The sequence below is a fragment of the Pelophylax lessonae genome (genome assembly GCF_965119305.1).
Source record: "Pelophylax lessonae genome assembly, chromosome: 8".
NCBI classification, from domain to species: Eukaryota; Metazoa; Chordata; class Amphibia; order Anura; family Ranidae; genus Pelophylax; species Pelophylax lessonae.
Window position 1 is genome coordinate 6,092,121 of NC_138775.1, and position 15,013 is coordinate 6,107,133.

Consider the following 15,013-nt stretch of genomic DNA (forward strand, 5'->3'; position numbering starts at 1 on the left):
AAAAATTTTGTTTGGGTACGGCGTTGCATGACCGCGCAATTGTCCGTTAAAGTCGCACAGTGCCGAATCGCAAAAAGTGGCCTGGACGTAAAACAGCAAAATCCTCCGGTGGTAAAGGGGTTAAGGGGGCAAAACCTTCTGAAGGGCAAAACATTTTTACCTAAAATCTTAGTAAATGTTTATCATTTTGAACTCCTTCATTATCTTCCCATAGTTTTTGATTTTTGATTTTTGTTTTACCCTGTTAATTTTTTAGCACCAAATTAAAAAAAAAAAGAATTAAGGTTAACTAAATTTTTTTAAATGTATCTCTTAAAGAGCTTGGGGGGGGGGGGAGTGCAAACTTTGGCATCCTGTCCTTGTCGGAGGACCTTGTACCAGCACAGCTCCAATCTAGCAGAGTATTTTGGGACACAATGTATCCCTGGAGATGGAAATCAGGACGGCCAACTGAAACAGAGTTCATTTTGTCAATGAAAATATTTTCATCATTGTTTTCCTCAGCTGAATGTTTTTTGTGACAAAAACTTAACTAAAATAAAATTCAGTTTCATTTCAGATGACTGAATTATAGGAAGAAAATACTAAATTAATTATATAAAAAATATGACTAAAATGAAATCATAATTTGATGTCAAAATTAAAACTGGTCAAAAAGTAATATTCTTGTTCGTTTACGAAAATTGATTTTATTTATAAAGATTGTTATTTTATACTTGTTTTCATTACCACAGAACTGTTAAAGTTTTTATATTCAGGTAATATGTGCGATGGCATTACAGCCAATACAGCTTACCGTTTTTTATTTTATTTTTTTTTATATTTTAAAGTTGCACTGAATGACTAAAATACAACTAAAACTCAAACAAATCAGATGACTAAAATACGACTAAAACTAAAACAATTCCGATGACTAAAATACGACTTAAAGCGGAGTTCCGGGCAGAGAAACAATTTTTTTCTGAACATACCCCCGGGACAGTCAGGGCTAGCACATTCCACAATGGCTAGCCTCTGATCTGTCCCGGTTCGCACTTACCTGTAAGAAGAAATACTTACTTAGAAAATTTCTTCCACAGCGTTTCCATCTCGGTTGTGGGCAGCTGAAGCCGGCGCGGTCCTCTTCTGTGTCTTCTTCCGCGTCTTCGTGTCCCAGAATGCACTGCACCGGCCCCTCTCGTCACTTCCGGTGCGGCGCCGCATTCCTAAACAGCTTCTGGGCATGCCCAGAAGCTGTTTAGCAGGGAAATGCGGCGTCGCCCGGAAATGATGAGCGGGCCGGTGCGGCGCATTGATTCCTGGGAGCGATGACGTTTAGCTCCCAGGAATCATCGCGAGGCAGGAAGTGACGGGGTGAGCCTCGGCGCTGGAGGAGGAAGCTGTCATAGGTGAGTATTTACGATCTTCAATAAAAAGGTGAGTAAACAAAAAAAAAAAAATAACTATCCAATTCCTTTTCAGGTGAGGCATACCTAGCGGAGGGGCACAAAAAATAAAATCTTTTTTGTGCCTGGAACTCCGCTTTAAACTAGAACTATTCAGATGACTAAAATATGATTAAAGCTAAAACAATTCAGAGGACCGTAATACAACTAAAACTAATGTCTACAATTCAGATAACTAAAATACAACTAAAACTAAAACAATTCAGATGACTAAAATATGACTAAAACTAAAACAATTCAGATGACTAAAATATGACTTAAACTAGAACAATTCAGAGGACTAAAATATGACTAAAACAATTCAGATGACTAAAATATGACTTAAACTAGAACAATTCAGAGGACTAAAATATGACTAAAACAATTCAAATGACCAAAATACGACTAAAACTAAAGCAATTCAGATGACTAAAATATGATTAAAGCTAAAACAATTCAGACGACCATAATACAACTAAATCTAAAACAAATCAGATGTCTACAACTAAAACAATTCAGATAACTAAAATACAACTAAAATTAAAACAATTCAGATGTCTAAAACTAAAACAATTCAGATGACTAAAATACAACTAAAACGAAAAAAATTCAGATGACTAAAATGCAACTAAAACTAAAACAAGTCAGATGTCTAAAATGAAAACAATTCAGATGACTAAAATATGACTAAAACTAAAACAATTTAGATGACTAAAATACAACTAAAACCAAAACAATTCAGATCACCCCATTAGATTGTAAGCTCTTCTGAGCAGGGCAGTCTTAATCTTCTTGTACTTTATTGTATTGTAACTGTATTGTCTCCCTTTTATATTGTAAAGTGCTGTGTAAACTGCTGGCACTATATAAATCCTGAATAATAATAATAATAATAATGACTAAAATACAACTAAAACTAAAACAATTCAGTTGACTAAAATGCAGCTAAAACTAAAACAAAAATAATTCAGATGACTAAAATACAACTAAAACAATTTAGATGTCTAAAACAAAAACAATTCAGGTGACTAAAATACAACTAAAACTAAAATGGCATTTTAGTAAAAAAAAAAATATGACCAAAACTAAATCGAAAATTTGATGTCAAAATTAACAAAAAAAAAAATACAGACAGAATACAAAAATAAAGACACTGAAATAAATCAGCTAAAATCCTCCTCACAAAAAGAAATCAGTGATAATAAAAAGTTTGGATGAATATTTTCCATTTTCATTACATCCCTTATTTTGACCCACTGGGTCTCTGTGATTCTCTATGCGATGCAGGCAGATCATGGCTGGTGGGAAGGGCCAGTAGGGGGCTGTACATAACTTCCTGAACACATCACAGCCCCCTGCCTTACTACTCCCCCCAACAGCCCTCAGTCCTGATGCAAGCAGTGGGAGGAGTTATGAAAATATCTCAATGCCTTGATGGGTGGGTGTCAGTCTGGAGGAGTGGGTGTTCCTAGGCAGGCTGTATTTGCATAGGTAACGCCCACATGTGATGCTGAGCCTCTATGATTGAAAAAAACTAAAATCTAGTGAATGAAAGGGGCGGGACCAGGGGCGGTCAGGCCAGGGGGAGGAAAGGGGCTAGATAATGTTGGATGTCCTCCAGCCAGGAAATGGGGCGGGGCTCTGTCTGACAGTCGTTGCAGTCCAGGGGGAGGAGCCACTACACCTGTGCAAGACTGAAGGGGGAGGAGCCTCTACACCTGTGCCAGACTGGAGGGGGAGGAGCCACTGCACCTGTGCAAGACTGAAGGGGGAGGAGCCACTACACCTGTGCAAGACTGAAGGAGGAGGAGCCGCTACACCTGTGCAAGACTGAAGGAGGAGGAGCCACTGCACCTGTGCAAGACTGAAGGGGGAGGAGCCACTACACCTGTGCAAGACTGAAGGAGGAGGAGCCGCTACACCTGTGCAAGACTAAAGGGGGAGGAGCCGCTAAACTTATGCAAGACTGAAGGAGGAGGAGCCGCTACACCTGTGCAAGACTAAAGGGGGAGGAGCCGCTAAACCTATGCAAGACTGAAGGAGGAGGAGCCGCTACACCTGTACAAGACTGAAGGGGAGGAGCCGCTACACCTGTGCAAGACTGAAGGGGGAGGAGCCGCTACACCTGTGCAAGACTGAAGGGGAGGAGCCGCTACACCTGTGCAAGACTAAAGGGGGGAGGAGCCGCTACACCTGTCCAAGACTGAAGGAGGAAGAGCCACTACACCTGTGCAAGACTGAAGAGGGAGGAGCCGCTACACCTTTGCAAGACTGAAGGAGGAGGAGCCGCTACACCTGTGCAAGACTGAAGGGGGAGGAGCCGCTACACCTGTGCAAGACTGAAGGGGGAGGAGCCGCTACACCTGTGCAAGACTAAAGGGGGAGGAGCCACTACACCTGTGCAAGACTAAAGGGGGAGGAGCCACTACACCTGTGCAAGACTAAAGGGGGAGGAGCCGCTACACCTGTCCAAGACTGAAGGAGGAGGAGCCGCTACACCTGTGCAAGACTGAAGGGAAGGAGCCGCTACACCTGTGCAAGACTGAAGGGGAGGAGCCGCTACACCTGTGCAAGACTGAAGGGGGAGGAGCCGCTACACCTGTGCAAGACTGAAGGGGGAGGAGCCGCTACACCTGTGCAAGACTGAAGGGGAAGGAGCCACTAAACCTGTGCAAGACTGAAGGAGGAGGAACCGCTACACCTGTGCAAGACTGAAGGGGGAGAAGCCGCTACACCTGTGCAAGACTAAAGGGGGAGGAGCCGCTACACCTGTCCAAGACTGAAGGAGGAGGAGCCGCTACACCTGTGCAAGACTGAAGAGGGAGGAGCCGCTACACCTGTGCAAGACTGAAGGAGGAGGAGCCGCTACACCTGTGCAAGACTGAAGGGGGAGGAGCCGCTACACCTGTGCAAGACTGAAGGGAGAGGAGCCGCTACACCTGTGCAAGACTGAAGGGGGAGGAGCCGCTACACCTGTGCAAGACTGAAGCAGGAGGAGCCGCTACACCTGTGCAAGACTGAAGGGGGAGGAGCCGCTACACCTGTGCAAAACTGAAGGAGGAGGAGCTGCTACACCTGTGCAAGACTGAAGGGGGAGGAGCCACTACACCTGTGCAAGACTGAAGGAGGAGGAGCCGCTACACCTGTGCAAGACTGAAGGAGGAGGAACAGCTACACCTGTGCAAGACTGAAGGGGGAGGAGCTGCTACACCTATGCAAGCCGGAAGGGGGAGGAGCCGCTACACCTGGGCAAGCCTGAAGGGGGAGGGGCCACCACACCTGTGCAAGCCTGAGGGGGGCAGGAGCTGCTACAACTTTGCAAGCCTGAAGGGGGAGGGGTTTCTACACCTGTTCAAGCCTGAAGGGGGAGGGGCCACCACACCTGTGCCAGACTGAAGGGGGGGAATTTAATGTTGAAATCTATACATTTGCTTGAAAAGACATTTCTTTCAAATCTCCTCTTTCTTCCCCAATCGGAATAATAATAGCGATGAATTGCTAGCGATCGCACCGCGCACCATATTTATGCGATCATTCGCTTCTATAAACATTGGCGTGTGTAGCGATCGCTAGTGAATAATGGCGGTCACTTCCGAAAACTGCGAGCATGCTCCCAGTGTTACACTAAAGGTCCCACAGCCCATCTTGGTCCCGCCATTGGACAGAATCGGTAGATCCCCAGACTGTATAGGAAGTCACTCACCGTTTTCCCATCGCCGGGATGCGCTCCAAGAACGGCGACGATCGCCAGCGCCAGAATCCATTGCCTGTGCCCGCAGCTGCTCATAGCTCGGCTGTGATCGGGGGGATCTGATCCCGAGAAGAGTCTCTACGATTAATAAGTAACCCCTCCGAGGGGAGGGGGGAGGGACAAACAGGAATGTCAAACATTTGTTTTCGGAAAAAAAGGGATTATGGAGTCACATGGCGTCCAAATCTGCTTTCCCAGAGCGGCCGATCGATTCCACTAAACTGGACTCTAAACCCCTCGTGTGTGATTAGGCAGTGATGGAAGCAGACGTCACCCCCGTACCACTGAGACCGAGAACCCACTTATACTGGCGATATCCTGCCATGGGTGGGGGGGGGCACACTGGTTCTGGGGGTGCTGCTTACATCACAATGTGACAGGTTCCCTTTAATAGAACAATCCACTGAGATATTTCAGTTATGAGTGGAATGGCGCTGAGCCCCTTCCCTTATCGTTCCGAAATTCACAGCAATTCCTGACAGACCCCCCACGTCTCACCCCTCGGAAAGCAAGAAAGAAAGAATAATATACTAAAAAAAATAAGAAAGACAGAAAAAAATTAAAAAGAAAGAAAGATAAATGAATAAATAATAATAAATACAATAGGTAAACATTAATGGCAGTGCCATCCACCAGCTCCGCGGTGCCATCCACCAGCTTCGCAGTGCCATCCACCAGCTCCGCAGTGCCATCCACCAGCACCACCGTGCCATCCACCAGCACCACCGTGCCTCGGCAAGAAAGGCCAAGTTCAAGTGGGGTGTCACCTCGCCCCCAAAGGGTTAGGACCAACGCCAGCCTTCCCTATGCCCTTCAGAACCCCTTGTGGCTTCCTCCTAACTCAGGAGAAGCCATGATCCCCCCTTTCACTGCCCAGCCAGGGGTCCAGGTTAACACTGAGAACTTTGCCCCCATAGATTTCTTCAGTTTAATTTTTACGGAGGACCTGCTGACGTCAATTGTGGCACAACAATTTATTCGGAGTAACCCCATGTCATTTTATTCCCGTCCCTTTGAGTGGAGAGACCTAACGGTGGAGGTTCAAGATCTTTTTAGGCCTCACCTTCAATATGGGACTCAATAAAAAAAAAATGAATTGCGTGCATATTGGTCAACCAAACCTATCTATCATATGCCAATCTACTCTGCAGTAATGCCCAGGGCCAGATATTTGATGATAATGAGGTTCCTCCATTATAATGACAATACCCAGTGCCCTCCCCGAAATTCCCCAACATTTGACAAGCTTTATAGAATTCGGCCACTTCTAAATTATTTTTCGGAAATATTCCCTTAATTATTTACCCCAGACCAACATGTATGTGTGTATGAGTCCCTTGTTAAATTTACCAGCAGGCTGGGCATCAAACTATTTATTCCCAGCAAACGGGCCCGCTATGGGGTGAAGGTGTATAAATTATGTGACCGAGCCACAGGGTACACATATGCCTTCAAGGTGTACGAAGGGAAGGACACCCAGCTGCATCCCCCTGAATGTCCAGACTACTTGGGATCGAGCGGGAAAGTTGTTTGGGACCTCATTTACCCTCTCCTAGAAAAAGGCTACCACCTTTATGTAGATAACTTTTACACAAGTTTGCCCCTGTTCCGCAACCTTCACAGGAAGAAGACTCCTGCATGTGGCACGGTCCGAAAAAAACGGAAAGGCTTTCCTCAAAAGCTCGTAAACACCAAGCTGAGAAGAGGGGAGATGGCTAGTCTGCGAAATGAGGAAGTTCTGGCTGTGAAGTGGAGGGACAGAAGAGACATGTACATGCTGTCTTCAATCCACAATGACAACTACGTGGAAGCCCGAAGAAGGAATGGCCCAATCCGAAAGCCAACGTGTGTTCATGAGTACAACTTGTTCATGGGGGGAGTGGACTTCAACGACCAAATGATGGAACCCTATCTACCCACAAGATGAACATATCATTGGTACAAAAAAGTCTCAATTTATCTTTTTCATTTGGCCACATACAATTCGTACATCATTTACCGCAAGTCCACCGAAAGCCCCCAACCCTTCCTTTATTACTTGGAGGAAATCTTCACTGCCCTTATATTTCCAAACGGCCCACCAGAAAACATTCGACGGTTCGTTAATCAGGAAGAATTCTTGCATACTGCCTGAGATCCGGGTTGAGCAACCCGAGTCCTGCAGCATACCTGTATCGCATCTCCAAACGCGAGATGGCGCTATTCGGTTGTTCTCCTCGATGACCAGTTCAATTGCTGCGTGATCCGACCAGGTTATGTCCTGGATCGCCAAGGAGGACACTTTCGGAAGTAGATCTCCGTCAACCACAAATAAATCAATTTGGGAATAAGACCTGTGTCTGGATGAAAAATAAGAGTAATCCCTTATGCAATTGTAAGAAAAATTACAAAATGCGCAAAAAATGCCAGTCACGTTGAGGTGCTATTTATTGGTAATAACAAGCCAGTCACTTGTATTGGTGTGTGGTAAAACATGCAATAAAGACGTGGTAAAAATGCGTGCAGGTCAACATGCAAAAAGCTAAATGAGGCCACTTTGGAGTATTGTGTATAGATTAGCTTATTGAAATGAATGGGTGGCCCTATGCGCATAGCACGAGAACGTGCACAAATGTGAAGTCATTTTGCGTGCATTCTCAATACGCCTTGGTGTGAATGCAATTTCAACTAACTGATCAAACATTACATATGATAATATATGTGCCGGAGGAAAGAGATATGTAAGGATCCGAAATCATGTGCTGGGCAGATCTCCATCCTCCCGGTTGTGAATTGAATGCTGTTTACCTCCATTGTTGTATGATTGGGCAATGCCCCTGTAGGGTCATGGTCACTGCTGGGGAAAATAAACACACTGGGACAACACAGAATAAATAATCTTCACTTGGAGCCATTTATCCCAACTGGCCAAAGATCAAAAAACTTCCACCTACGATCTGCCAATAGGCTTTATCAACTGCCCCTCTGGACAGAACCCCCCATCGGTTTACTCTCTGAACTTAGGCTGAAAACAAGAAAGTCATGGGAGGAGGGGCAGTTCTGTATTTCAATTTGGAGGATCCCTCTGATTCTAATCCCTCTGGTGTATAGACTGTAGATTTTACATTTCGAAGTGCAATGACTTTGGTGAGGCTGCTCCCAAACCAAAAAGCCACAAGGTGGCCTATCAAGTGAGAAACATAAGATATGCAGAGAAGAAGAGAGCACCAGATGAAGTCCACGAATATTAGATCAATCACTTATGAATATGTTTGTAAAAGGGTCTTCACATTTTAGGGGTTCAAGAGAACATTCATCAACATCTACTGGATTTCTTCTGCGCTGCAGTTCTCCACTTGACCAGCATTCTTTAAAGTCTGGTCGGAACTTTAATTACGTGCCATGACTCTAGTCTGTTTCCTCCAACCTGTAGAATGTGTGTTTGTACCTGCCTGAGAACCCTGAACTTAGCCTGCCTCAGTTTTGGTTATCTCCCTGCTGCCCGTGATCCTCCAACCACCCACCTGGAACCCGTGTCACTCCACAGTCTGCCTGCCCACTTCAGTCTGCCTGCCCACTTGTGGGTTGTCACCACAGACCCTTCCATGTTAGCGGTGTAATATCTCATCCACTAGCAGCCCTGCTGAAGACCTTCTGAACCTTTTTGGCTCTTTAAGTGAGTTTGCACCCATAGGTGACAAAGAGGATCCACGAATAGTGACACCTAAGCAAGAAGGTATGAAAGTTCAAATGTACTGTATATATATGAGAGCATTTCTCTTTGGGAGTTGGGAAGTGTGATTTTACTCTGTGGTCAAGTCTAAAGTTTGCCGACCTTTAGACATAAGACAGTGGTTGGGAGATCTTATGGTTTAACAATCACCCCAAAGAAAACTGCGTCAGCCTTAAATCCATGTTTATTTTTCAGACAGAACCCCTCAGACCTATCTTTGGGAAACAAGAGCAGTGTGCGATGAACCTTCATCCCTGAAATGGGGAAGGGTTTATGGAAGGGTCAGGGGTAACCAGGGCCGGGACAAGAGGTTGGAAGGAGGGGTGTCTCCCCTGGGCACTGTGGTATCATGTGAGATGGAAAGAGGGCACCACAAGGAGTTTGGGGCAGAGGGGATTTGTGTTGGGATGGGAAATCGGGTGGGGGGGGGGCAGCAGGGGGTAAGAATTGTGCGAGGAGGGAAAATATGGGGGAGGGTTGCTAGGAAAGGTAATTTGGGGGAGAGGATAAGGGAAAAGGATTCGTGCTAGGAGGGGAGACTTGGGAAGGTGTGCTAGGAAAGGTAATTTGGGGGGGTTTGTGTTGGGAGGGGGGATGGGGAAGAGGGGTATTTGTGCTAGAAGAGGTGATCTAGTAGAGGGGGAGGGGGTGTGTGCTAGGAGAGGATTTTTTTTTTGGGGGGGTGGATTTGTGCTAGTAGGGATGAATGGTACTAGGAGGGGGCATTCAGGTTGGGGAAGGATTTGGGGGAGATGTGTACTCGGAAGAAGGGGGGTTTGAGGAGTAGAGGATTTGTGCTAGGAGGAGTGATTTTGTTTTGGGGGGTCATGTGTGCTGGGGGGGTTTGGGGAAAGAGAGGATTTGAGCTGGAAGAGGGGACGGTGGGCAAGGATTTGTGCTGGGAGGAGGAATTTCAGCAGGAGGGCGGATTTGTGCTGGGAGGAGGGGGAACTTTTGATTAGGGGGTGCGCATGCAGATAAGTGCCTAATTTATTTTTGGGGGGGAATTTTTGCTACCACATAATGCTCATACATCTTGGGGGGTGCAGTTTAGCATATTCACCCTGGGCTCTAGATGACCTTGTCCGGGCACTAGGCGTAACCTACAGTGATTATCTTGTGTCTATAGAAATCCAATAATAAAATCATTTACTGTCAATTTCGAGTATTTATTGTGTTAAACGTTGTATTATTTGGAAATAAACACAGGAGGCAACCAAAAAGATAAATTCTTAATGCAGGAAAATTGTCCAGAAAATAATAATTTTTTTAAATTTTAGGAGTCAGGTGGAAAATCGAAGATACCCGGGACCACGTGGCTGATCCCAGCAAATACATTGAAGGATTTCAGGGTTGTCTTTGTACACGATCCTGGCTGCTTCACACCATAGGAAGAGAAGTTGCAAGTTGGAAATCTGGAAGAGGAGGATTTTAAATTAGACTTAAAACCGAATTCAACATTTATCTTTAAAGTGATTGTCTTCAGAAGACTGGTGCCCTCTCTTCTGGGGTCCAATGCTGGCACACCAGGCTCTGGAGCAGTAGATGTGTATAGAATCACGATGAGATGCAATAGGAGACCTAAAATGAGGCTTGATAAAAGTTGTCTAATGTTGTCGCTTTGCCTGCAAGGTCAGACCACGGGGGGGAAAAACCTCCCACATCTACTGCTGCGGCCCTGAGAAAGGGGGAGGTCCCCCGAAACACGTTGGCTGTATTTGATGGTCTACTCTTGACCAATAACCTTTTTAAATAGACCCCTGAGTAATGTAAAATTTTGTAGGAGCTCCTTAACACCCACCCCAGAATTTATCATTCTGCTTCAAAAGTCACTCATGTACCTTGTTGAACTGCAGGCCCCTGAACACTCCAATGTGAGCAGAGACAACTGAAAAGCATGGGATTCGGTTGAAGAGCATTTTGGAGCTCAGGTGTGAATGAGGGGACAAAATGACATATCTGCTCCACAGGGTGACAACACTGCTGTGTAATTCTACCGCAGAAGGAACAGCCTTGTCACCTTGTTTCAGGAAGTAGAAAAGCAAAGAATCTAATGGCAGGATCACCAGGTAATAAAACAAAGTGAAGAAGTGAGAGTCCGGCACCTAAGCATCCTGAGTTTAAAGGAATCATTTTATTTCTCACACAAGAAATAAAAAGGAATCAATTCCTTGGAAAGATTGACGTGTTTCAGCCTCTAGTGGAGGCCTTAGTCATAAATCAGTTTATGATTAAGGCCTCCACTAGAGGCTGAAAGGCGCCAATCTTTTACAAGGAATTTAAATAAAACGATTCCTTTAAATCCAAAATGATTTGGTGCCAGACTCTCACTTCTTCACTGAACTAACAACTAGCAAGTACCACATGAGTCTGGGCACAGGTGCCTGGATCTCATCCTGTTCATATGGGAATTTGGGGTAGCAGCACCTTTACCTCTTGTTTGAATAAAACGAAGTGTTGGATGGCCCATGATAAATGCTTAGTGGCTAAAAAAGGTCAGATGAATTGGATGCCGCTGATGTGCAGGCTGGGGAAAGGTTTGTCCAGACCCAAAGCATGCTATAGAAAAGGAAGAGATAGTCTGGCCACTGCACAACTCACCCTGCCTGGGTGGTTAGCAGGTAAAAGCAGCCCCAGCTCGATTCCTTCAAGCCATGCCCCCAACCTGTTTTGCCCTGCCCCCAGAGCTTAACCACTTCCCGACCACTTACGTTATATTTACTGCGGCAGGCTGGCTCGTACAGGCAGATGTAGATCTATGTCGCTCGCCTGGTAGGAGCTAGGGGGTGGCGCGATCCCTCCCCCGATCGTCAGCGGGGAAGCAGATGCATGTGTCAGGTGGCTCCGATTGCCGCCTGACTCCAGCAATCGTTCTGCGCTAAGGGAGAAGGACAGGCAGCTGTTGTAAACACAGCCGACCGTCCTTCTCCCTGAAATGATCACAGAACTCATGTGATCCTTTTGTATAGGATCACATGTCTCTATGGTCATCTCAGAAGCCACACCCCCCCCCACAGTTAGAATCACTCCCCTAGGGTCACATTTAACCCCTTGATCACCTATACTGTTAACCCCTTCCCTGCCAGTGTCATTAGTACAGTGCAGCACAGTACAGCATATTTTTAGCACTGATTACTGTAGTAATGTCACTGGTCCCCCCAAAAGTGTCAAAAATGTCAGTTAGGGGTCCAATCTGTCCGCCGCAATGTCGCAGTCCCACAAAAAATCGCAGATCGCCGCCATTACTAGTAAAAAAAAAAACAATAAAAATGACAAAAATCTTTCCTGGAGTTAGTAGACGGATTAACTTTTGTGCAAGCCAATCAAAATACGCTTATTGTGATTTTTTTTTTTACCAAAAATATGTAGCAGAAAACAAATTGGCTTAAAATGTTAAAAAAATTTAGATTTTTTAATTTTTTTTTTTTTTGGGGAATGTTATATAGCAGAAAGTGAAAAATATAAAATCGCACAGGTGATCAAATACCACCAAAAGAAAGCTCTATTTGTGGGGGAAAAAAAGGACGTAAATTTAGTTTGGGTACAGCGCCGCAAGACTGCGCAATTGTCCGTTAAAGTAACGGAAGTAATCGCAAAATAGAGTCTGTTCATTAGGGGGGCAAATCCTTCCGGTCTTAAAGTGGTTAGTCATGGAGGTCGTCCATACAGGACGAAACATGTTGGGGGCATGTCTTGGAAGAATTGAGTTGAGGCTGCTTTTACCTGCTAACCAATCTGGCAGGGTGAGGTTTGTGGCGGCCGGACTATCTCTTTCTTTTCTACAAAGTGTTGGATGGCATTAGGCTTTTATAATGGAAAGGTTGAATTTGGGGTTCAGTGGTCCTTTCATCCAAACATTTCTGATCCTTACTGTTCGGCAGGATAGCTTTCCCCGAGGATGGTGACCTCATCGCTTTCTACCAGGATGTTATCTTCTATCATCATCTGACCTGGAAAACAGAAAAAATAATAATAATATCTCTGATGGTTCAGATAGAGATCCTGCGGAAGGTCCAGTCAGTACCGATCAATCCCATGTGGAATTCTGAGTCTGCCTTCTTATTCTCTACGTGAAGTTTCAAATGGTCGGGGTTCCTCTTCATAAAAACAATGGCACGGAACCTGCTGTCCAGGGTCAGAATTAATTTTCGTCCTTCTTTTTTCACAGACCTGAACAGAAAAAAAAAAATTTATTGCAGATCGAGTGACTGTGTCCACCGAGGCCCCAATAACCGGTTCAACTCTCAGCCTGTACGCCCCCTATGGGCCAGAGCAATTCTTAGTGCTCTCCTAAAGGCCCTGTTTTTTTGGTGCTAACTTTATAATTACCTAACTACTTGCCTACCGGGGACATTTCTATTTGTGTGAAAAAAATGATAAAAATGTCATATGGGTACAGTGTTGTATGACCGCGCAATTGTCATTCAAAGTGTGACAGTGCTGAAAGCTGAGAATTGGCCTGGGCAGGAAGGGGGTAAAAGTGCCCGGTACTGAAGGGGTAAGGCTGATTTTGATTTTGGTTTAAGCAGGTGCCATGACCTCCGCCGCCCCAGGTTTCCTGTTTTGTGGGGGGGGGGGCTCCTTTCCTCTTGCACTGTCCTATGGAGCCACCCTTGTAAGCAGGGAATGAAGCTGTGTCTGCATACACTACAATAGAAACACACAGCCCCATAGACTAGGATGGCAAAGCTCTCCCCTGCTTCAGACTGCGCTGTCCACCACTGAAGACTGGAAGTTCAGGGAAGCAGAAAGAACCCCTGTCAGGTTTTTATTTCTGTCTGTCCCCCTGTTGCAGATTTTCCCTCACTTCCTGTTTGGTGAGATGGTTGTCAGTAGAACAGGAAGCAGGGGCGTAACTACAGGGGTTGCAGGGGTTGCAATTGCAACCGAGCCCCATGCTCCCCTGTACACCTGGATAGGAGGGGGCAAGGGGGCAGCATGTAGAGAAATCACTGTCATCCTTTTTCCTCCTGTAGCTGCAAGAGGAAAATGGAGGAGATTGGTTCCCCTGTATGCTGCCCCCGCCACTCCTCCTATCCAGATCATTTGTGTTCTGCTGTCTCTGGGCCCCTGTGTGCTCCCCTGGTTCCCCCCCCCCACACTGTGCTGCCCCCCCCCCCCCCACCATGACCCCCCCACCCTCTCCTGCCGGCTGCTGCAGGATATGTGTCACAATAGAGAACCAGGAAGGGGTCGGTATATATGTAATTTACCAGCTCCTTCCTTTTCTGAATGGACAGAGTCATAGTCAGTCACATGTAAAAAAAAATAAAATAAAATGATAAGAAATAATACAATTAAAATACCAAAAAATAAAAACTACTGGCACCAGTGGGTGAACTTCCAGGATCGCAAAGGTCACACTTGCAACCGGGCCGGAAGGGGGCCCACTGCTGGACTGTAATAAAGGGCCCCGCAACGGGAGTAAAGGAAGTGAAGGAAATCTCTCTCACAGCCCCAGATAGCAGTAAAAGCAGAAGGGGGGGGGGGGGTTGCTGTTTTAGTAATTTTACCATGGAGGGATCTCATGAAAAATGCATGGCAGAGGTGTCAGGGAAAGGGAAATGTGACAGGTCCTCAAATAGTCCTTCAGTCCCATAATCCTCTGCTGCTGGAAGCACGGGGCCGGTGCTGCTCCACCAATGAACATCCATCCTCCATCGGGCACTCACCGCACTCCTGGCAGCGCCGATGTCCAGGTGACAGTCTGAGTGTCCTGTCCATTGATCACTGTAATATTATCTGCTGAGATATCCATCGATAGCGACTTCTTCCTATTCACCAATCCCAGCCGAGAGAAACCGCGTCTGTCACCGGAGAGCTTCCCATTCACTATTATCTCTGGGGGGATGGGGAAATCATTATATTAATATGTACAGTATATATATATATATCACCCTATGTAATACAGTGTGGAGTGTAAGCTCCTCTGGCACAGAGACTGATGTGACTGTGGGGGAGGGGACATGAGAGTGTAAGCTCCTTTGGTACAGAGATTGATGTGACTGTGGGGGGAGGGGACATTAGAGTGTAAGCTCCTCTGGTGCAGAGACTGATGTGACTGTGGGGGAGGAGACATTAGAGTGTAAGCTCCTCTGGTACAGAGACTGATGTGACTGTGGGGGA

At 45.8% G+C, this 15,013-nt stretch overlaps 2 protein-coding genes across 2 annotated transcripts in view; both read right to left on the bottom strand.

The window, feature by feature from the left end:
• The window catches only part of LOC309561708 (inter-alpha-trypsin inhibitor heavy chain H3-like), a 100,495-nt gene extending 95,209 nt beyond the window's left edge, over window positions 1-5,286 (bottom strand). Inside the window, exon 1 of the mRNA XM_082265694.1 lies at window positions 5,128-5,286. Coding sequence (XP_082121820.1) covers window positions 5,128-5,211 — 84 coding nt within the window. The 5' untranslated portion in view covers window positions 5,212-5,286. The remainder of the gene's footprint in view (window positions 1-5,127) is intronic.
• A 4,749-nt stretch (window positions 5,287-10,035) lies between these two features.
• The window catches only part of LOC309561709 (inter-alpha-trypsin inhibitor heavy chain H3-like), a 58,438-nt gene continuing 53,460 nt past the window's right edge, over window positions 10,036-15,013 (bottom strand). Inside the window, exons 17-20 of the mRNA XM_082265695.1 lie at window positions 14,560-14,728; window positions 12,912-13,057; window positions 12,759-12,837; window positions 10,036-10,302 (exon numbers count right to left, since the gene is read on the bottom strand). Coding sequence (XP_082121821.1) covers window positions 10,164-10,302; window positions 12,759-12,837; window positions 12,912-13,057; window positions 14,560-14,728 — 533 coding nt within the window. The 3' untranslated portion in view covers window positions 10,036-10,163. The remainder of the gene's footprint in view (window positions 10,303-12,758; window positions 12,838-12,911; window positions 13,058-14,559; window positions 14,729-15,013) is intronic.